Genomic DNA, 24,554 nt, shown 5'->3' on the forward strand with positions numbered 1-24,554 from the left:
GTAGTAGAACACAGTGCCATGTGACAATGACCGAAATGGCTCCTAGTGACTCTGCCTAACATATCAAAAGCTGTTAGAAACAGCTACATTAGCAACACACCCAGCTTCCCAGAAGAACTAATCAGCATGAGTGCCAAGCAGCTCATAGCGCACCTAGAATCCAATCTAGCTTGTTTGGAACTAGCTCAGGTATCACTTCATGGCACAGCATGAAACTATTTGAATGAACTTAACAAGATGGGATCCACAAGGAAAAAAGGTAGTAACACATTAACAACCTTCCTTAAACTTACTATCTCAACATGACAAAGAAATTACTTTCAATGGGGTACCTGATATATTGTGTTTCAAATACGACTAATATTAATACAACCATATTTTTCAAAGAGCTTTTATTTGTCTGCTTCCTTTCTTGGATATAAGTAACATACACAGTACACAGTTTTTATGTTGGTGTCTTATTGAAAAATGAGATCTGAGTCCAAATACAAAATTCAATGATCCTCTTTGCTTTGAACATGAAGTTGGCTTCTTATTCACATGAAAAGCCAACACTTACCAGAATCCCTCTATACTACAAGACTTCTGGAAGCAGAGTATTAAACCCTAGTTCAGTATATATAATTTCATAGTACAGAAAATATATTACCTTTACAAGAAAGAGCTTTATAAGAATTCCTTCAAAAAAGTAAACATTCATGTAAGCCTCCACTCCATCAACCTCCCAAAATCAACTGTAGTCAAAGACCACATGGCTACCTGCGCCTTCTGGCCGTAAGACCATTGTAGAAGAGCACCATCGTAACAGTAAAATTGTCAATCAATCCTTTAGCTGTCATAAATATACTTATTCTGTAATTAAAAATACAGGAATCACATTTCTCAATTACAATTTGTTAACTTGAATTATATATAAGCATATAAAGCCAAATAGGACCCTCTAGCACAGAAAATCCACAAAGCCCTTACCATCCATTGTAAGCAATGTCAAAACACGTGTTTTCACAAAACAGTATTCCTGACACATACAAAAAAAATTCAGCTTGGCAGCAACTGTGGTAAAAAAAGGAAAAAAAGAGAAAGCCAAGTTTAAAAGTAGGTACGTAAAACCTGTCTAAAGCAGGCCCTTCTAAACGACATCTGTCCAGTGATCAGATTCAACGTATGTACTCACAGAAAGAAGTGTACAGTTTTCACAGGAATTGTTCAGCATTACAAACAACAGCACTCATGTGCTCCGCATCATTTTTGTTAAATCACAGGTTTTAGTATTTCAAATAATGAATCATCCAGATTTAAAAACCTAAGATATTAAACATTAAAAGTGCACAGGTTAGTTCCCAATCTTAACATGTATACTAAAATGTACTTTTGAAGCACCGCTGAAAAATAAAAGCGGGAATTGATTGTCTTACGTACGACCACAATGTTCAAGAAATGGTTGGTCTATTTTGATTTCAAAATTTTAGTGTTCCCACAAAAGGGAAGAGTCTTGATGATGTGACTTTCTATATTCTATAAATGTTAGTACACAGTCAATGTTAACATACAAAACTCGGCACTAGAACTGCCTCTTTCAGAGCCACACAGTCTTTGCATGCACTGTAACCTACAGTCAAACGTAATTTCCAACTACGCTGGAAATTTTCTATTATTCTGTATCTGACTTTTCTATTAAAAATAAACATAGGCTGGATTTTTGTTTTAAAAAGCCTATCTTCTCCCACAACTTGAAAAACAAGTATCAAAAAGGAACAAACAGCAAAAATAGAAGAAATCAACACATTGTGCTAGTTATGAAGCTCTGACACCTGACAGCCACAGTCTGAGGAACATTAAAAAAATTCTATATACAAATGTTATATACACACAAAGATTAAGTGCTTAAGAAAATTACTACATCTGTTTTTGCATTTATTTCCACCACTTCCACATCTAGCTGCGACTCATGCAAACACATTTTCAAATGTATTTTTGTGCAATAATCTTTTCTATTTGGTCTGGCAACAGAATTAGGTCAACAACTTTCACTTACAGGTATCTAGAAGTAGACACTTTTTGTCTAAAAGTTAGGCCTTAGTTTCTTGGATAAAACATAGCGTATTTAGAAGTTCGAAAGCCAAGCAGGTCTCTCATTTCATTTCGGAATTTTGACAAGTCTTGCCGCAGTTCATTTAGGTTTTCCACAGTTGCCTGATCTGTGCTTTGCATCTTCTGTCTCATGGAAGTCAAGTAACGATGGACTAAGCAACACATCACCTTTTGATAATTTTCATCTCTCTTTTGTTTCAGATTTCTCCATTCCTTTAAACAAACATCACACATTTACTGTGGAGAAGTGATTTTTGAGCTCTAAAGCCTGTATACAATTATACAGAGAATAAGTAGGAATAAAACAACAAAACTATTTTAAAGCTACATCCTGATGTGCACAAATATATGACGCATGTAAACTGCCAGCAAAATTTAAACTGAATTATGATCTGTTGTACAAACAAAATTGAACATTTTTAATCTACCTGGCTTAGTAATTGTATTATAAGCAATTAAGAGTTCCGTAATCCTGAATGCTTCTCAGTGCACATTCCATAAAGTCTTTGAATTTAGTTTATTTAATGCTATTTTTGTCAGAAAGAAGATGCAAAATTAGTATGCAAAATTACAGGGTACAATAAAAACATTTACTCAACAAGAATTAAAAAAAATCCGTCCCGCCAACAGTGAGAGGCTTCAGTGACCCTTTTTGGTTATTTATTTTGACACTTCTGTAGTATGTTTAAAACCAATTATCTTCCCCAAAGAATACTCTAACCTCACCATTTCTGAGATTAGCACATACTTCCTTAAGGTTTCTATGAATTTTCAATCACTCACATAATTTTTTCTGGGGGAATTGGGGGTTGGAGGGAGGGGGGCTGAAATTCCCCAAACTGAAAGTTAATATAATCTTAGTGAAGTAGAAATAGGTAACCTATTTTATTTATATTTTGGATGCAACACACATTATTCTGTAGTTCCTATTTATCTTAGCAGCACTCACCATATGACAGGCAGCTTCATGTAGCAACTTTCTGATTCATTTTAGCAACCAGCACCTTTCCAGCTTCAGAGCCTACAGCTTTCACACTCATTTCTTACCTTTAGGCTGTTCTGACGTTTCACTTTGCCACTTGATGTATGAGAGCAGATCCATTTACTGAGACTGTTGAAAAGATAACAGATAGTCTTGGGAGAGGGAATAACATTGAAAGGTGGAGGTAGCGTGCATTTGTCATCAAAGTAGCTAAGCCAAAGCTTGGCACGAGCAAACTTCCATTCCTTATCTTCATGATTCTAAAGCATCAGAAACATTAACAAAGATGAGAAGCAAAAATATTAACAGGCTATTTTGTTTTATTTTCTCACACCTGAAAAACTGACAGTTATTAAACTCTGATTACAAGTATTTTAATAAATTCATATACAAATATTAAGTAATTAAAATAAAAACATGTATCTTCAATTCACTATATACACTGGTGTAAATACAAAATTTTGCTACGAAGGTATAAACCCCCTATCAAATGGCCAAATACTACACCGTATCAAGAATAGCATCTTGACTTGAACAGTTGCTGTATCAAAAAAGTCTACAATTCCCAGAGGGCCAATGTCTTGCACATGTTCAACATGAAAAGTACCCATTTTATTTGGATCAAAGTAAATAAAAAGTTTGTATTCGAAGGAAAGAGATGCCCCTTGCAAGCTCAGAGACAGAGCTCATTCACAGAGGTCTATGGATTAGTCTAGACATTGTAGGAAGAAATCTGTACGAAATCCAAGGATACAGCTAGCAATTATTGGTAATTAATCAGAAACCACTTACTGCTATCAGCTGAAAACTTTTATGAAGCATTGCCACAAGGAGTTTAGTTAATACTATCACAACCACCACATTGTAGGTGCCAACAATAACAGCACCAACAAAAGACTGTAACTCTTCACCATAGCTAAAACGTGTGACGAAGATAGCTACATGTGCCAGGGAGAATATATACCAGAACAGAGCAAAACATGTGCCAATAAACCTAGAAAAACAAGAAAAAATAATCTGGTTAGGTCAAGCAAACACCAAAACTGAATTTATTTAATGTAAATTCACTTTCAGTGAAAAATTCCAGTTCTGTTTAATTACTAGGGATTAAGGGCTAGAACAATACAGCTATTTCATAGGTAGCAAACTCACGAATGGAATGTGTCATTGCTCTGTTGCTCACAGAAAATACCCGCACAGTCCTTTTCTTCATTTACAGTGAATCCTTTATCATAAAGTTGTGTCAATCCAATCGTGAATGAGAACAAGACAAGAAGAAACATGCCCAGAAATTTTCCAAAATCTTGTAGCATCTGACCCATTGAAATCTGTGAAATAGATTTATTTCCAATTTTAGTAAAACATGTAGTTCTTTTTGTTTGTATTCTCTCCTTCAGCCTCTAGTCACTACCAACAAAAAAAATCTATTTACATTTTAAAAGTTAACTTAAATTTAAGATGCTAAACAAACTTCACAATCAGGAGGTACACATGTACCACTTTTCAGTGAAAAGTTCTAAATGTTAAAGAGAAAATTTAAGTAGTTCAAACATCACCTAGTAAGTTCATATCCCTCAATTATACCATAAGCAACAGTATGTACACCCTAGTCTTTATCTGCAATACCAACAGTAATAAGGGTTTCAGAAGTCAATAGATAAAAGCAGTAAATGAAATGCATTTGAACATAAACACCATCATAGAAAGTTAATGAAACACTTAATAGAGACACTGAATTAATCAAAACTTTTGGAATCATAATTCATCAGTAATCAAAAAGCAGTATACCAAAGTCCATCTGCAGAATACAGAATTCATTCACTGTATATTTTATGCAAGATTTTAAATATACATAATGTGTAGGTGTGTAAGCACAAATTGGGGTGTAAAGTATAGAAGACATGACACTAAATTCAGATCATTAGTTTCCATTTTGAAATACCCTATACAGAAGTTTCCAACAGTACAAATACCGCATCTTTTTTTTTTTTTTTTAAAAAAAAAAAAAAAAAAAAGTTATGGTTGTGCATTTTTCCAACACAGAGAAGACCTTGACTTGCTTTTGTTATTAGCGTAAATTTTTACAAAGATCCAGCATGAACTGTTCACATAATTTAAATTACTCTTCCTACAAACTTCTTCAGAGAACAATATATTATTATCAAGAAAGCAAATACATGAAACGGGGTCAGGTAATTCTCTATATAAACCAGTGTGTGGAAAGTGCTTTCTACTCCTGTATGAATCACAGTCTGCACCAAATCAGAGTCCAGAACTGTATCACTGGTCAGGTTTTGCAAGTACAAGTTTACTGGGAGATGAAGCACCAGCTCCTGCTCCCTTCCATGCTGCTGGACACCTACTGAGTACCCCTGTTGCACAGCAGACATTCTCCGGTTCTTTGAACAGTTTGCACAGCCATGGAGAATCTGCAACTGTAGGCACAGAGCTATGCAGTAACTATAATCAGCTGGTCAGAGGATGATTCTAATCCCCATCAGACTGCTTCATCACATTTAACCCCTTAAAGAAAGAAAAAACCCACACAAACCACCCAACAACAAAACATTTACCCTTTAACTGACACATGATTGCAGGCAAGATGAAAACAGGAATGCGCAAAAAGTGCAAACCACCCAAAACTATTTTGTTTGGAATACAGTGTAGTAACACAGCCCAAATACCAGTTGCTTTCTTCATATAGTCAAGCTATTCCTTTCTAAGCATTTGAAATCTAATGATCTAACCTAGGGGAATACTATTATATCTCCTGTTGATAATAAAACCCCACTACAAACAGCCAACTTAAAAATCTGTATTAAAATAGGTTTTATTAATCCTAAGTAAAGTAACAAAATGCTTAAAAATAACTCTTGATAGCCAAATGAACATAGCAGCAGCCTCCCCCTGCCCCTGTTGGGTATCCATGCAATATTTGATCACTGCCATTTGAACTTTGTGACCTACTTTCAGAAAATACTGTAAGAGTTGTTACACAAGCTGTACCGGCCAACAGTAATAACATAAGCTTCAGTGTGCAACTGAATGGGGTGACTGTTGACTGTTTTTATTTACTTGGAAAATTTCGTAACATAGCCTCCTAATAAAAAACTTGTGAAGGATCTAGTACATAAATAAATATGCACATTAAACAGTGAATCACTTTAAAATGTGGAGAGACTTCAGCGTTCAATCAATTTGTATAACAAGCCTAACACTTACTGCAACATCAAGACTAGTATTTTTTCAAACTATGCAAGTACATTTCCATTTATAAATGCATAAAAGAAAAAAATACAAAAATAATTAACAGCAACATAGTCACAGCTAGAGAGAAAAGGTTAAGAAGTAAAACAAAACCCTGAGAGGAGAAACAAGCATCTTTCATTAATACTAAACTGGTTACAAGAACTATGAACATTCTTTTTAAAGGACTTTTTACGATGATTTTAAAAAGACCCATTTAACAAGTGATTATTTTTCTTTTCAAAGAAGGACTATTGTGTATGAGACAAAAACATTCTTAAATATAGTTATTTGTGCAGCGTGATCAAGCACTCTAACTCATTAAAATGAGCTGAACCTTCAAGCTGGAGGTTTTCAGCTATATCCTAAAGCCTTGATATGATACTCTAATGATCTGAGCCAAAATTATTTCTTTCAGAAGCTCCTTCAGTATAGCTCTAGTTGCAGAGGAAGAGTTAAAAAAAAAAAAATGCTGCTCCCAAATATTTAGTCTGCATTTATGTCTAATAGTAGTAACTTTTCTTGCACAATCCTTTCAGATCATCCTCTTGCCACTACACTCTAAAACTAGTCCTGTTCACTAGAAGGGAGGACAAAGCATTGATTTGACCTATTAAGACAAATTCCATCAGTATAATCACTGGATGACCACCCTATTTATTCCAAGCATCTTTTTATTCAACAGACACTTGCAAATCCAGTGATGATGACAAGCAGCTGTAATAGCTAAATCCTATCAGAGTTAAAAATAAATAAATAAATGGGAGGGGGGGAATCATCAGTACAAGAAAGCAGTGATTTGTCTGATCTGATTTGTCACCATGAATTTCCCAGAAAGCAAGGCCAGAGAAGCTGGAAGTACAGCTATACAAAGCTTTTGTCAGTAAGCTATGCTTTTAATAACAGGTGGTTTAGTTTGTAAATAAAGGTTCTTCACTGGCACAGTAACTAAATCAATCAGTGCCGAGGACTCTAGCTGAACAGAAAAACCACAGAAGTAAAAAAACGTTGCTAGTGGAGTAAGAGTTGACACTCATCATATTTTGTAGAAGGAAGCTTTCTTCCTCCTTTTAATCTAAAAAGGATTGAGGTAACTGCATCCTAAACATGACGTCTTAATAATAGCCCAGGTTCCCTCCCCTATCCTCAAAGGTACTAGACCTTCTGTGTAATGTCATATTGCACCCTCAGGTTTATCTGATTTTTTTATCTGTTTAGTATCATATTGCTCCCAGTTTATCTGAATTTTATCATGATGAATAGCACCAAGACTAAGATGACAAGGCCGGTGCTTAAAAAAAGAAACCAACTAATGAAAAAACAGTACATGCCATAAGCTCAGTAGGAAACTCCATGTCTGCTCTCAAATCAGAATAAGAAAACTAAATTCTTTGCATAAAACCAGGCAAAATTCCAACTTCAAATGAAAAATTTAAATTTACCTTAGAAACTGTTGCGGTCTCTACTGTTCTAGCATCACAACACAAGACTATTAATGCTTCCCCACACCATCTCCGGACAACTGAATTAAATGTATTACATAATTAAAATATGGTTGGGTTTTGGGTTTTTTTTATGTCATTATTATTCACTGGAAGGCTTCAGCAAATTACAGGTAAGAAGAAACATTCTCTCTTCTTATAACTGGCTATAAACAGATGACTATTTCAATACTCTTGAGATATCTGCATTTTTCAGACCAAAGCAATTTGCACAGTTCAACTCAATACGCAACTTCAGTGAGATCACAGTGGTAAACCAGAAAGGCTTTTGATTACTCTTCCTTGCTACACACCTCATTCATCTATCTTTTAGAGGTAAGATGTTAGGATGATCATTTACCTAGAACTTTACTGGAAAAAAACGATCCTTATGGTTTTCAAACCAGACACTCACGCAGTATGTGATACTAACCACAGATGAAAAGAAAGTGTATATTTATCACAGAAAAAAATATTTTAAGAAAGTGAACTACACTAGGTCTTCCATTCTTTTTCTTACCTTTTACTATCTAAATGTGTTACATGAGAGAGTAAAAAACCAAACTTCAATGCAATATAACTTCTTTCTACTTTATTCTTTATAACTTTCTTAATTGAATTCCTTTTTCTCTTTTCAACAGAACTCTTCATAGCAAATTAAGATCAAGTTTAATATTTTCTCAAGCAGCAACAATATTCACCTGGAGTGGTCCCAGAATAGAGCTGGTTGTGTACATGAAGAAGAGACGCAGATAACTAAGAACATTAGCAAAAGCAAAAAGACCTTCTGCCACTAGGGTAGGGTGGAATGCATCCCAGTCCTTCCTTTCAGCATAATCATGAAACTGCAATATAAAAAGGACAAACTGAAATAACTGACATTATAAATACAGAAATGCACCCATGCACCACTCCCTACTTCTGCCTCCAAAACAGGCAACAGCATAAAAGAAATTAACACAATTCATACATGGCTTACCTCTTTCAGGTATCTCACTCTTTTCAGACAAAGGCATTTTAAAAGCCCTTCCAAAGGGAGCCAGAAATCAAATGGTTTAAATTCAGCACCTAACTCTGTCACTCACTTGCTCAGCAAACCATTTATTCTTCTGTACTGCTTTTCTTTCTACTCTTTTTTGCAGGGTTTGTTGAAACAGACTCCTGTACTTCATAAACATATGCATTGTTTAGTGTAAATAGGCCTCAGTCAAAAACAACATTAAAATGCTGGAAAGAAAACTAAAGTACGCATGCACCTGCAATGTGGTGACAGCTGGTCTTAACCAGTTTTAGAAAGATTTTAGAAAGACTTAGGACCTGCGGTTCCTTCAGTGGATTTTATGAATGACTACTGAGAATGGAAGTCACAAGGAAACTGTTGGTGTAAACACACACTTAAAGTATATCCACTACGTACCATTCAACTATTCACAGAATATCCACAGATCCCTAACCTTCAGCCTGGCTGAAAATATTCAGCATTTGTATTACCAGCTTCTCCTGTCTCAGATGTTCAAAAACTAAGGAACTCTAAGCTGTTTTAAAGTAACTTGCTTGAAAGCATGCTGCACAAAGGTGGCAAGAAACACACTGCCATTGCCTGCACACCAATCCTTCTGCCACAAAGACTCCTCCTTCCTTTCTTACTGCTTCAATGACTGTAATACGGATGCAAGATGTAAACCAAACCTTTTTATTTGGTTTTCTAAACAATTTATGAACTCTAAAAATAAATTTTGCCATGTCAAAGTGGTGAAAAAAGCCATCATGTGCCTGTTACAGAGGACAGGAGTCCTGCATCTTCAAAAAGGCTATAACTTAAATTAGCAGCAAAGGGCCCTTATCTCAGCTAAGGAATTGCTGGTTGCAAAGCAAATGGCTGTGGTTGGGAAGGCAGCCCAACCACGGTATTCTCTAATTTCTCCAAGAAATGTAGTTTCCCTTTCCAAATGATTACCAGCCTCTGAATCAATGAAGGGATAGGGAAATGAGCCAAAGACCAAGTTGGGAAGAACTGAACCAGTTTATTTCCCCTCCAACTGACAGACAGCTGTCAACTCACAGTTTGCAATACAAATTAATGGTGCTACAGCACTGGCTTGAATTTTGCTAAAATGTTCATATTCAATTGGTCTGGCAGCTTGCCATATGATGGGTGGCTAACAACATGTGCAACAGAATGGGAATGATAATTTTCAAAACTTCTACCTTCAATCAAATCCAGATGGCTTTTCACAGAGAAAAAACAAAGCTCCTCTATGGTCTTGGGGCTTTTTCCTTCCTACCAAAAAAAAACCCCACCCCCCAAAAACATCAAATCAAAAAAATCCAACCAACCAAAGAACAACTAAAAACATCCCCACAACCACTTGAGCCATCTGAACATATGTAATCAAAAGCTAAATAAAACTTTCTGTAACAAAAAAAGCATTAAGCAATCTAAACACAGAGATTACTATTAGCTTTCTGCATAATCCTGATCTATGGAACCAGGCGAGCTCAAATGCCAGATCAGATGAGCTATATAGGGAGATTTCCCCAAATGAAAATCAAGCCAACTGAAAGACCAGCCAGTTCCTACAAGAAGACGGTAGCTCTGTTCGGAGTCCCTGATTAACTGGACATGTCTTAGAATGTCTTCTAACTCCCATTTCTCTCATGAACTTCTCTTTCAAGCCCAAGAACAAGCCCAGAGATTGTGACAACTACACAGCATATACCACATAGAACATTTATCTCAGAAGCCCACACTGTATCCACATAGTAGGCTATTACTAGTGTAGTACACACTTATCTACAACATACTACTACTAACATACTACACATATCTTCACATATTTTGCAGCAATGTATTAAAATTACATTCGCTCAGTCAGTGCTTTGGATTTATGAAGACAGGTGCTCACCTTGTTATGGGCAACGACTTTGAGGGCAAAAGTTGCCAAGTACAGGGAATTCATGACAAAGCTAAGCTGATTACGTGATTCTTCTAAAAAGTCTTCTAAACCATCATACCACAGTCTCTTAACATCTGACCACACCATTCCTGCAGGGAAAAATATAAGCCAGGGAAGTCAAGCCACTGCACTGAACAAAGTACTCTTTTAAAACCGAAGTACTTTTGACTGGCTTTTGTAAACGAACTGACTTCGTCTTTAGCAAAGAGAAAAAAGTAATCAAGTAAATTTACTAAAAGCACTGCACTGGATTACAAGCATTAGTTATAAGGCAACAAGATGTTTAACCTTTTCAAGCCTACTTTCCAACTGAGAAACATATTCTCTGACAAAAAAGGGCATGAGAGGAAATGAACAGGAGGAAAATTGGACAGGAAAAGGTCAAATTTAAATAAAGGTAGAGGGCTAGAATACAAATGCTTTTTCTAAATGAAAAGATTCACCTTTTTCCAAAAGCACTACAGAAAGCATTACATCGCTGTATGAAATATTTTTGGAAGTGTGTAGGTATTACAAGATGGTTTTTAAGAACAATGAGCTTAGTAACTGTATATGAAATGATCCAAAAAGCAGAAACTTTTCCTACCCTAACTGATATTGAACATTAGCAGAGAAAGAGACCATGACTTAAGATTGCAAAAATCTGAAGTGTAACGTAGAGCAACATACATTTAATCATTCAGGATCTTTATAGCCAACTGAATTTTACCATTGTTAACCATGTCTGGCTGTATGGAAAAACACACCTGGCTAAGAATTTTACTAACCAAATGGCTGTTACAGACTTTACATTTTTATAAAACTTGAAAGGATCGTTAGATGAAATATAATGGCACCTTTGATTTCCATGAATAATCATTTATTTAGGTGGTGGTTGGGGTTTTTTTTGAGTACTTAAGATGTATGCTACTATATTCAGGACAAGAAGAAAAGAGGCATGTGTATAAATGGTAGTTAAAAACTGATAAGACTTGGTTCAGCTTCAGGACTTTGCAACTCCTTTAAAACTTTGGCACAGGAAGAGGAAGATCCAGTGAATGGGAAGAAAAAAGAAAATCAGATACTTATGCATGACTATTTGTTCAATCAGCTTTACAGCAATGTTAGAAGGCATAATAAATAAAAAGTGTGCTATGCACAGTTTGTTAAAAGACTTACATGTATTTGTCTTCTTACTGGTTATAAAGAAAATATTTCTAAACTAGAACCTCTGTGCCCCTCCATAAGATCACCATGTATCTTTTACTAAATATTACAGATTCAGTAAATGGAACTGAAAAAGTCAAAGATGCTGTAACTGATGTTATTTACACACACACAAGAATCTGAGTTCTGTTGCTTTATTTTTCTGGGGAAGATACTTGTATGATTTATGCTTAATAATTTAGAAAAAATAACTCCTGTATTCATGATTTTGGAAGTTAATCTAGCATAACACAAAACCTGCTGCTAAGTCTCAGAAATTCTGCTATGGCCATTTTGACATTGATTTTAGAATGTATTTTAATGGGACTATGGAAGACCATAAATGTAGGTAAATCCTGTTCCTTGGTTCTTTTTAATCCAGTTGATTTTGTCACACATTTTCTAAATACATTCTTTATCAACATACCGGATAATTGGAAGGAAACAGTACAATATGTCACTGTAAAACACGCATTTAAGCTATAAATACAATTACCATTTAAAAAAAATCTTAAATTCAATAATATGAAAAGTAACCTGGTTTTAAATATTTATATTACTTATAAGTCATTTTTCAATCCTATCTGAAATCTGTATGTTAAAATACTACATGAAGAAAATAAAGTGTTTCTATAACCTCTCATAAAATTTCCAAGCCCACCTAATGACAGACTTTCTGCCTACGTTAGAGTTGATGGAATAAAAGAACTCCTAAAATCAGATATTTGATCTCAAAACAAAGGAGGAGTCTGTAACACTGATTTGTACTCTACATTTGACATTTTCAAGTTTCTTTTAAAGACCTGCATGTGTTTGTGTGTGGGGTACTCAGTATTTCCAAAATATGCATGACTACTTAATAGTTTAAATATAGCTCAACAATAAAAGGAATCACCATTAAAAAAACCAACCATCCTAAAGTAACAAATAAACCACCCACAACTACTCAGGTAAAAAATGTGGCATTTTCAACTGTATCGTTGCTTTTTACAAGTCCAGTCAACCAAATAATACATAATTACCTTACATTAAGGTATAACTTTCCATTAATTTATCTACCAAATTGTAATGTAAAAACAAACATGCACCAACCAACCAAAAAGATGTTGAAAGGTTTTATGAATTTCCAAGCCCAAAAAAAAAAAAAAAAAAAAAAATCACGAGTACTCAACAAAAATTATACCTGTGCTCCCTCTACTGCACCAACCAGAACTAACACGCATCCTTTCAGGCACAGGTATGATAATCGATGAAAATTACATACAAAAATTATAATATGGGAAAACAATGTTTGTTTCTGTGTTTTAAAAAAAGGATGAAGTAAATGCACACCAATTTATGAGACTAATATGGAGTATGCATGCATACATATGCATACATAAACATGCACAACATACACTTTTTTCTTTAAACAATATGCCAACTCTGCAACAAGTCCAAATTGTATTATAAATTACTTTTCAAATCAAGCATTACATAATTTGTTATGAAAGACTGAGTTGTTACTTAGTGTTGATGTACCACTAAACTGGCAATGCTGTATATATATATTCAAAGTCCTCTCCCTTCGCTGAATGCTACAAAAATTTCATGTTTACAACTAGAAAAGAGATTTTTGCAGAACCCTAAATTTTCACAACTCTTTGAAGTTGGACTAGTCCAACAAAATTGCACAGAATCCTGTTCTATCAAGTTAGAGCATATCAATAAAAATAAAAACAGTACAGGAATTGATTTTATGAGTGTCACTGCATGGTTACTCCAGCTACTTACAAGGCAGAAAAAATATACTTAACTTACATTAAAAGTATTTTTGCATTGTATGCACTATATGATTACATAAAGATCGTATCTAGGCTTTCAGAGAAACAAGAATTTTACTAGCAATATTCCGATTCTAGCATAAGTCCATACACAGACACACAGGTAACAAAGAAGCTCAGATAATTTCTATCACTTTTTTACAGAGTTCACAGAATCAGGGAATACCCTGAGTTGGAAGGGACCCAACACAGATCATCAAGTCCAACTACTGACTCCACACAGGGCAACCTAAAAGTTAAACCATGTATCTAAAAGCATTGTCCAAACTTTTCCTGTAAAAGAGAGCTGGAAGAAATTAAAAAGATCTGTGGATTGCTGGCTGACAAAAAAAAACAAACAAGTTTGACTCACAGTGATAAACCACCTACATACTAAATAATACTACCTATTAATGAAAAATTTGGAAAAAATCTAAAGCAATGTCCGAATTAATTTTATTCCTCAACTAATTCCTCAATTATTCCTAGCAGCAAGTAGAAATAGTTGATGACAGGCTCTTATCTGTTACAAAACTATTAATCTGAAGAACACACACTTGCTTTGCCTTCTTAAGATCAGAATCTTAAAATTGTCCAGGAAGATAAACAGCTTTTACATTAACTTACTATTGCACAACTGAATCTCACTTGCATCACTGTGAATGCTACCAGTCCATCTGAAGAAAAAATCACATTCCTCTTGTGTTAGATTCTACAACGTTCTGTTTCTGATACATCACTTTCTGTGATACCTAGAGCTTGTTGTAACACTTTACACGCTTTCCTCAAAACATGTTTGGGTGGTTTTATTTTTTTCCTGTAATACTACCCTCCAAAGAGCAAACTTTGGTCAAGCAATAAATAACATAATAATGATTTCTTAAGAAGGTAGTACAAATCATTATTGTTCCATCAACATCAGCAATTGTCATCCAATCTACTCAAATCATACCTACCGATTAGCCATATTATCAGAAGATAGTCTATTCTCTCAAGGGCTGGTCCCATTGTATTCTTCTTATTCTCATTGTAGACAAGGGAGTACAAATTAAGTAACAACAGAAATGTGAAATATGAAGCTCCATGAATAATGAACTTCATAAAAGGAGTGTGAATTATTCGACCTACTCGAGATTTAGGGGCTAACAAGTAACACAGGGACAGAACTGGCCAGAAAATGCCAACTGTCAAAACAGTCAAAATTTTCTTGCACGTGTGCTTGCGTCGATAGCCTGCCATCTGTCCAAACCATACAGTGTTCAGGAACTGCTGGCAGTTAGACTGAGCAACAAACTGGGGGAAGGGAAAAAAAAGAAATGAACAAGAAATCAGCCTCAGGTTTCTTAATACAGGATACTGATTTATATGATTAAAATTCATTTTCAAACTATGTGTAGTTACCAATGAACACGAAAAGGTAACAATATTAAGTTGAAATAATTATAAGAGAACAAAAATGCTATGGGTTCGCTATGATTATAAACATCCATTACTTTCATTTCCTTCTAAAGCCAGAAACTTAAAATAAATTATACATACTAGACTTTTAATGGTTTTCAGGTTAAGAAATAGTTTTGATTTCTAATTATTTAGAAATATAGCACACAAAAAACATCATACTTCAGACACCTTCATTGTTTTTTTTATTATAAAATATAGCAATCTCATCTGAAGAATAAAATACTGTTACTGAAAAATACTATCTACACTGTAAAACACAACACCTTGTAAGATGAGGACTAAAGCGGCCAAACAGTTTTATATGTATCAGTTCTTAAAATCATTATGGCTCTATTCAGCAGGGTTAATTTTACATCAGAGTAAGCTATGTTGTATCAGTCCCTCAAAAAGAAGATAATTTTGGCCTGAATGTTATGTAGATTATGCAAATATTGTTTGAAATTTCAGGTGCTTATTTGCATGGAGTTACAAAATAATGTATTTCACTGGAGGATGGTTTGTCATTTATTTTAAAAATATCGACGTAAATAACCTTGATATTATCATCACATTTTAGAAACCATCACAAAAAACCCGTCTCTAGTAAACTTTCCCCATACCACGCAACAAACATTGTTACTCTCCAGCCACTGTGGTAAAAACAAGCTATGGTCAAAACCAGAACAACATCTGAAATATGTCAGTATGCTTGTTCAATGCATACCAGAAATGTGTAATGCTGGTTCTAGGACATTCCATAACTAGGGCTTACAACATTTAAACACTATGTATTTTAACAGTGTCACGAACAGTTTAAGCCTAGATATGTAGAACAGACAGAATTATAATGCCTTCTGCAAACGCTAAGTGAAAATGGATTTTGCACGGAAAGGAATGCATTCTCTCTGTCCGCAGTCCTTGTACTAGAATCCCACAAATACCCATTTGCCTTCTAGCACAGCAAAACTAGAGTTGTAATTTGTCAAGGAATAAAGACAACAACAACCTACTGCATGAAATAACTTCCAGACTGATGGCATAAGAAGGCGCTGCTACTCTGGAACTGAGGCACTATTCAGTTTACACCAGCATAGGTCTAATGTAATTACTGAACAGCACAAAGCCTGCGCCAAAGCTGAACAGCTAATAACAAGTGAGAGGATGACAAACCATGTACTGTACCTAAGGATCCATGCTTCCCTAGGCAAAGATCCAATGAGAATCTGAACAAATAATTACCACTACCAGAGCTGTTCATAAAAGAGCAGCAGTCTTACTATAATATAGAAAATACTACATTCTTCTCCACAATAAATACTGAAGTATAAATACTGAAGAAACACTCGGTATCTTGCAATATCATTTCCCTGTTTCACATGCAGGGAATCTCTTCCGTAACTCCTGCAAATTTATTTCCACTTTTATGTCTAGAGGCAGAACAACAGACTAAATGAATTACTAGCAAAATATGATAAGGAAAGTCTATCAAATTACCACAAAGACAAACCTCTTTTTGATTATACTTGATTGCAAGTTTTAAGCGGCTTAGGTTCATCCTCTCTTCCAACAATCCTCGCTTGTCTACATGTTCATCACTAGACGTGTGATTCAGAATAACTTCCAGCTCCCGTGAATTCCGTGCTTGTGCAAGCAAATCTTTAGCAAAGGTTTTGCATTGTTGAGCTAGCTCCTCGTAATCATTTCTGAAAGACACAGAAACAGTTCACACTACAACACTGCTCACATATTTTCCGTTAATTTATTTACTGTCCATTTTTGCTCAGGATTCTATGTGATGCTAAGACAAATTAAAAAAAAAAGACACACAACAGTCATATGTCAAGGTCCAAGCATTCTGAGGACAACTCTGAGTAGGTTTCACATGTAACGTCACAATTACGCTTCAGTTCGCTAGACAGAGAAAAACTGAGAAACACACTTACAGTATACAAATTCTGATCTTATGAGTTCCATATAAAGAGTTAAACCTTAGAATTATTTCCAGGAGATGAGAAAGTGTACTCGTCACAAAACATGACGCTGCTAAGTCATCATTTAGACTTTCCACTTGGAAGGGAAGTTGTTTTGGGTTTTGCTTTATTCCTGTAATCTGAAAATTGAAGTTTATTCACTGAATACTATTAATATAAAAAAAAAAATCCAGAAAAGAAACCACATTATTTGCTTGTTTTACCTGGCACACAGTCCATTTTAGTGCCAAGCTGTATCACGAAAATGCAACAGTTGAACTTGTAAGAAAGACAATTAGCTATAAAAACAGAAAATTCACCTTGTTTAGCAAAGCAGAATTTTACCCCATACAAACATTTCCTTTCATGCTCTCAGAAAGCTTTTGTGCTGTATAATTTCAAAGTGGTAGAAACCATCATAGTTTAAGCATAAAATTATACTGAGCATTTGTTCACTGAATAGGGCATTTTCAGCCTGAAATCTATGCTCATGCATATTTCATATATATATCTACACATATACACACACACGCTGTTCAAAGTCTTACAATAAAAAAAACCACCCAAAACAAACCCTAACATGAGTGAGTCAGGTCAACATAAACAAGGTGTTGCATACTTCTACCCTGATGTCAGGGGGAAAAAAAGTGCACAGTTCTAATGAGATATTGGTATGATCAATAGGTGTGTGATCTTGAAATAAGTCAGCATTTAGTATAATTTCTGTTTATTTTTCCAAAGGAGAGCTGAAATTTGAACTGCTGGTGCAACTATACACATGCAACTGACTACACTTAAAAGGATTTAAGGCAATTAAACTGTCCAAATGACTACTAATGAGACATAGATTATATTATATAACTTCTTATTGTATCTTATTATCAGTTTAAACAGTCTAACTACAAATAATTAAGAACAAACCTTTTCTAATGCATACACATTTCTATACATGTAAATTCATACAGTATTAAAATTGGTTTGTGTTTTCAATTCCTACCTGAATTCAACCTCAACAAGGCTGAGTTCTTTCAAGTCTGCACTAAGTTCAAAGGCTCGCAGGATCGGATCCTCCTCTGTCAACATTATTAAAGCAGGACTGGCCAAACACCTATAAATGTCAAGACGAAACCTGTGCCAAAAGAACAGCAAGGAAAATGAAGATGGTTTATTTTATTAGTAGTTTCAAATCAGAACCTATTCCAAAAGTTTGCATAAAACAGCTGAAAGACAAAACATTTGGGTTTCTCAAAATCAGACACTACAAGCATCAAATATGACATGTCATGGAATATACTGTCCTTCACATCCTTAGAATCCCTATTATTCCAAGTATCAAAAATTAGCCAAACTGGTTCCCTCTTGTTTTCTTCATTACTCCAACTGTTACATCAGCAGAGGCCATTAGTCAAGATAACAGTGTTGGTAAAACTATGACATTTTAAGTGTTACACAGTAGTTCTTAAGGCTCTTCAAGTGAAAAATAAAGAGACAGAAGTAAACCATTTAAGGAAATCTTCTGGTTTAGCAAACCAAATTTAAAACAGTGGGAAGCTTTAATGTGCAATACAAAAAAAAATAAATTCAGGAAAAGCATCTGCAAGGATGTTCTCCTCTTGCAAAACTAGTGACTTCTGAATGCCAGAACAAAGGCTGTTATCCATTCTAGTTTAATTAAGACCTGTTATCTCAAATGTTTCTATTTGTTTGCTTGGGATACCCTGACACCTTTTCTCACACTAGACATGGGCTATGAGGATGGACACCAGAATGTGGCCTGTAGCAGCTGAATATCAGTAACAATTATCCTTTCATTTCCATTGTTTTTTAGCAATTTGGATACATGCTAGAGTAATTATGTAATAATTAATTATATATTTTAATTGCAGTATGCTTACAGTCTTTGATCTCTTGTGATTTTTCACCCCAAACTCTCATATGCTAAACTGTATTCCACCCTCAAATATGGTGTCAAGTTAACCACACAAAATATCGTTAAGATTGGTAAAACCCTCTCCTCATTTAAACCTTTATTAAAAAGCTTTCTACTTTCAAAAATACACAAGAAAAGAAGAAATCTTTAGTTTGTACTTATGAACCCATGCCACACAAACACTTTCAGAAACAGGACACAAAATTATCCACCTCCTCATTCTAGCTCAAAAAACCCCAAGTATTAACTAAGTTAAGAAAAATTTTATTTGCATAGCTCCTACACTCCCAAGCCAAAGATAGCTAGAATGTTTGTGACACAACTGGTAGAAATGAAAGGCACTTAGCTTAAAGTGTACAGTGACTAAGAGTATAAAACCAAAATAAATAAAAAAAGCCACTGCCTCCCTCAGGCACTGCCCATCTCCAAGAACTACCATTTCTCACAATAAAGGCTACAGTATATTAAAAAAATCCGCTCATATACCTCACATTAAAGATAAAAAGGAAATATCAGAGAATGAAGACATGATTTTTTTTTATTATTGTCTGAATGGTTAACTAGAATTCTAGTCTTACCTAGAATGTCGTAGACTATCTTTTTTGTTCTTTGCAGTACACAGGGTGCATTCACAGCCTACAGCATGAGGTTTGGGTAAGGATATATCTTGCTTTAACAGCATGGTGAGAATTTCATAGTTGTTACGATGAGCAGCTAAAATGACAGGTGCAACATCCATAGTCGTTGAGTACTCTGGGTTCTGAATGCGTTCCATTAATTTCTGAAATAAAATGTAGCAAGTAGCTAAATTTATTACATACAGTTCTACTACAGTGTTTACATGTAAGGGTTTTTTTGACTGTTCAGCAATATATTTCCTTATTTTCATGTAATAAACCATAGGAAAATATTTGTCCTGACACGCAATCACCTCAGATATATACTGGAAAAAGAAAAATGGACAGAGAAATGCTTCTGGTTTGTTTACGTAGAAAACCTGACATACAGTGCACACCTCCTCCAAAATACATGCATGATATTAAAAAGCATATTTTGCTCTACTTAGAGAAAAATTATTATGAGTCTATTCACTATCTAAACACTGAAAAAATATCCCAATTGTACCACAGTGTTTATACAATTCCTTCCCTCCCTCTACCTCTACTTGTGACCTTTTAAAAGTTCTTTGATACTTAAGCATTGCCAAGGTAAGTTTCAGCTAATTTCCAGGTGAAGGTTTGATGTTTATGATTTGCTCAAAAAAAAAAATATCTACAAAGCTTCAATACATTAATATACCCTTTATAGATCAAGGCTGCTTATTACCTTGGAAACAGACTACCAGAAAAGATTTATAACCTTTTTTTTTTTTTTCCCTCTTCTGGACTAACTAGGCATCTGTTAATATTCGGCACGTATAAAGACACTGGATTCTTTAGGTGGAAAAGCAAAGTAACACAGGCTATCCTATAAGACAAAAGAGGCTATAAAAAAATGCCTAATATCCAGATTCTATCACTTTTGAGATGCATAATTTCATTTAAGAACACAGTTTTAAACACTACAGTTACCCAGAATGCAATAGCCCCCACTCCACAACCAAAGATCAAAGAATAACACCACTCAACTACAATGGTTGGTCTGGATGATCTTTTTGGTCGGTGATTAAGTAGAATGTCGACAGCTCCCACTACTTCTGAGTCAATAGCCACCAGAAGTGCATCTGATGACTAAGGAAAGAAAACAAGTCATATAAGAAAGCAGCAGTAACTTAAACAGCATAAAGGGTCCATCTGAAGTCAAATTGCATTTTTATAAAATGTATTTTTGAACAACTAAAATGATGTTCTGCATTATCACTATGTATATGATCAGGATACAAATCCAGCTTGTCATTCCAGAAATTAGCATAGTCTTACTGACAATTTGTTTCATCGCAGAACAGCAGAAGGACCAGTTACAGACATTACCTTCCAGCAAAGATGATTCATGATACTTGCAAAGATCAAGTTCTAAGAGACAGTTTACCAGGTTATTAAAAACGTAAAAAGCAAGCGTGCATAACAACTCGGGCATATGGGACACTTCAGCCCCATATCTGTAGTTCTGTGGTAAAACTAGGAACACACACTTTTTTCTGGGCTGGTAACTACTTCTAAAACTTCTTTTACATTGAGATAAGTAGCTTTTCATTTTCCCTACAGTTGATATTCTTTCCAATTCACTTTAGAAAATTAAAATTTTTACTTGAAAAATAAAAGACACAAATTTTATTATTGCCACTAAAGAGAAGATCCAGGGGAGGGGAAAGCTTGGGGTTTTTTTCCTGTCCAGTATCAAATCACCTGACAAAATACACTACTTTTTCCTGTCTTACATACTTAAGCTATCATGGCTGAAACTATCCCAGCAGCAGCAGATAGTTAAGGAAGTTTTGGTATACATTGTTGGTATGAAACTGCCTCTGTCATCAAGCACACATCTTGTTTAACAAGAAAGCACTGCAGAAATGCATGCTTACTATAACTTAAAATCTCCTAACATAATGCATTTTTCTAACTGTGCCACTATTTTAGAAGTTACTATATTCCACAGTCAAAGATTCTCTGCATGATGCACTCTGACTATACAGTTTATTTTGCTTGAAGATAATATATAATCCCTACAACAGGAATAACAACTAAAATAAAGTTCAGTCTGCTAATAACATTAAAAACGTTACTTAAACAATTGCCATGCCAATAACATCCCACTAGAAAAGTATAATAGTGAGAAGAAAACACCTTCACAATTACTAAGTAGAAAAAGAACTGAACTGCCTATAAAGACAGATTAACAGAGAAGATATATAAAGAGTAGAATACACAGACCAGTGACTACACTGAAAATTTTCACTAACTTGTGTTGTGTACCTGGCAGCCATAATCCAAAAGAAGTTGCAGTATGTCCAAATTTTCATTTTCAATGGTTATGGTAACAGCATTTCGTCCAAGCACATCCACACAATTTATGTTCATTTCACCCGAGCTGTTTTCTTCCAAGAGTTTCTTAACCATGTAATAGTCACCTGCACAAGTAACATGTGAATGTCACTTATTATTATCATAAAGCAGTAAAATCACGTGAACATTCTCAGTACCAGCTACCATCAAACAAGACAACATTCCATAGCTGACAACATCCATGGAATACGTCAGACAATTAAGAAGTCCAAGAAGCTAACCATTCTCTCATTGGAGAGGAAACTAAATATATTTCAGGAGATCTCTTTCAGGAAAGCACTAAAACATGTACTTTAATCCACCCTGTTAGTTCCAGTCCTAAAAACGAACATACAAAAGCACAGGTACTTTTAAAAAAATGGGCAATAGCTCATACGTAACCTGTGAGACACAGGCAGTATGAACTGCATGAGAGAAGTCTTCTTTGTTCTGAAGAGCCATAGTCCCAGTGAACCCTCTCTACATTGCTACTAACAGGTTTGCATCTTCCTTGAGCAGAAACCACATTAAGTCTTTGTACCACTCCAACTTTAGCATATATTTTATCAAAGCAGATGTAATATGATGCTGCAATGTTATAAAATTCAAGCCAGCAAGCTGAATGAGCAAGTAAAGCTCACTACAGCAAGATGTATGTAAGCTGTACTTTCCTATTTGACTAAAGTACACACCACACTGCCCCGTTCAGTGTTACTCTGTTGATTCTTCTTGCCATAGAAGACCGTAACAAAGACAAACCTTAACACAGAATACTTACGGAAGTATACGTATAGAATACTTACAGCAGTATATGTAGAATACTACATACAGTAAAACACTGCAATCTGAAAGAGCGCTAAACCAGCTGTTACACAGGCAATTTTATTATTATTATTTTTACATTTTTTGTTGTGCATCCTTTTATCTTCCTGAGCCTTTATGCTTACGGAGAAAAGCTGTGGCTCAGTCTCATCTTCAGGCCAGACTCCACCAGCAGCCCAGCTGCCTACCAGCAACCCATCCCAGCACACCGAGCACGAGAGCAAACGTCCCAAGCCCGCTGGCTAACGTCACCACAGAAACACTCCTATGGCTGTGAACCAACCTAAACACCGAGCCAGCAGCCAGCTCTGCACATAAACACGCCAGCTCCTGCAACCACACTTATGCCCTAATGTACACACAACCAGTCAGCACATGATTAAAAGCTTTCCTTGGACTCCAATGTTTCAGAGATTTAAGATCAATTTAAAACTACGTTTCTACTCACGGGTAACTAAATATACGCTTGAAGTTGCATATTTTAGAAAGGAAAAACTCCTCCAATCCACCACCATGGGTGCAAAACACAGGAAACCTACCTCACTCAGTCCAGGGATGCCCAGGTAAACCCTAATTTTACAACAACCACATCCCCACGGTCTCTAACAACGAACGCAGCAAATGCCTCACGCACTGACACAAACCGAGCTCCCTCACGAACACGGGAGGCGCTGGCCCACCGCCCCCCACCCCCCGGCGCCCCCCGGCCCTGGGGACAGCCGGGCGCTGAGGCGAGGCCAGGTGCCGCGGTCCCCCTCAGCAGCAGCGGGGAGCAGACAGGCCCCGCCACCCCCTCCCCGTGCGAGACACGGGCACCGGCAGGATTCGCCCCCAGCCCTGGCCCTGACCGCCGGGGCCGGGCTTCGGCCCTCAGAGGCAGCGGCCGAGGCCTCCGCTCGCCGCGGCGGGCAGCGGGGCCGGTACCTTTGTCGCAGGCCAGCAGGAAAAGCTTCTCGTCCAAGGTGGTCTCCTCCTTCACCTGCCGCACGTCCTTCAGCGCCAGCAGCTTGTTCGGCGAGGCCGAGGCGGACGGGTCCGCGCTCTGGTACAAGGCGGCCATGGCGCCGCTCCGCCAGGCCCATCAGAGCGCGGCCGGGGCGGTGGCGCGGCGCGACCCCCGGTGCCCGCTGCCACCCCGGTGGGAGCGGGGCGACAACCCCGGGCGCGGTCAGCCCCGCGGGCAGGGCAGGGCGGAGGGCGGCCGCTCCCCGCCGCACTGCGCAGGCTCCAATGGCGGCTGCCCCCCCTGCGAGGGGCAGCGGGAGGCGGGCGGGGAGGAGCGGCCCGGGGGGGGGGCCGGCGCGGCCGCCGCCCGAACCCCCTTCCCCGGCCGGTGGCAGCGGGGCCGGGGCCGGCGCCGGGCGGGAGCGCCGCTGCCCCGGGGGCAGTGAGGAGGGGTACGCGGGCCCCAGCCCGGGGAGCTGAGAGACAGCAGCAGCTTGACACTTAGGCTCCCCCCCGCCCTCTTGCATTTTTATTTCGTTTTCTTCCTTTCTTGGGTGTTCGGCTGCGGGTAACCACCTTATTCAATGTCCAGCTGCAGCATGTTTGGTGAAAATTTACGGCTGCGGAGGAAGGTGTACAAATACTTACTTTGAAATTAATCAGAAAATAATTACGAGCTTCAGCTTCTCCAAACACTGCACTAGTCCTTCTAGATAAAAAAA

General features: G+C 36.7%; 1 protein-coding gene across 3 annotated transcripts; it reads right to left on the bottom strand.

Moving 5' to 3' along the window:
* Window positions 1–375: 375 nt before the first annotated feature.
* TRPC1 (transient receptor potential cation channel subfamily C member 1) lies at window positions 376–24,539 on the bottom strand. 3 transcript variants are annotated; one of them, XM_080409583.1, is made up of 14 exons: window positions 23,812–24,539; window positions 21,997–22,151; window positions 20,713–20,814; window positions 19,663–19,865; window positions 18,152–18,283; window positions 16,692–16,887; window positions 14,701–15,037; window positions 10,707–10,846; window positions 8,502–8,645; window positions 4,226–4,401; window positions 3,866–4,067; window positions 3,139–3,333; window positions 2,036–2,304; window positions 376–1,303 (listed from the first exon to the last, which is right to left on the bottom strand). In XM_080409583.1, exons 1-13 carry the CDS (start codon window positions 23,945–23,947, stop codon window positions 2,077–2,079), a joined length of 2,346 nt encoding a protein of 781 aa, XP_080265709.1. In that variant the 5' UTR covers window positions 23,948–24,539; the 3' UTR covers window positions 376–1,303; window positions 2,036–2,076. The 3 variants fall into 3 exon arrangements, 2 of the variants coding, with proteins under 2 accessions (XP_080265709.1, XP_080265708.1); XM_080409582.1 differs by having other exon boundaries at window positions 376–2,304; XR_013931705.1 differs by lacking the exon at window positions 376–1,303 and having other exon boundaries at window positions 2,228–2,304; window positions 3,139–3,202.
* Between the last annotated feature and the right edge of the window lie 15 nt (window positions 24,540–24,554).

This window comes from Falco punctatus, assembly GCF_963210335.1.
Source record: "Falco punctatus genome assembly, chromosome: 13".
Lineage (NCBI taxonomy): Eukaryota > Metazoa > Chordata > Aves > Falconiformes > Falconidae > Falco > Falco punctatus.

What these genes read in the sequence shown, in the direction of transcription:
- TRPC1 (XM_080409583.1), bottom strand. Translation starts at nt 23,947, where the DNA reads ATGGCCGCCTTGTACCAGAGCGCGGACCCGTCCGCCTCGGCCTCGCCG. An exon ending in CCTGCTGGCCTGCGACAAAG is followed by an intron (nt 22,152 to 23,811) that starts GTACCGGCCCCG and finishes TTACTTGTGCAG; the next exon opens with GTGACTATTACATGGTTAAG. An exon ending in GATAGTCTACGACATTCTAG is followed by an intron (nt 18,284 to 19,662) that starts GTAAGACTAGAA and finishes CTTTTGGCACAG; the next exon opens with GTTTCGTCTTGACATTTATA.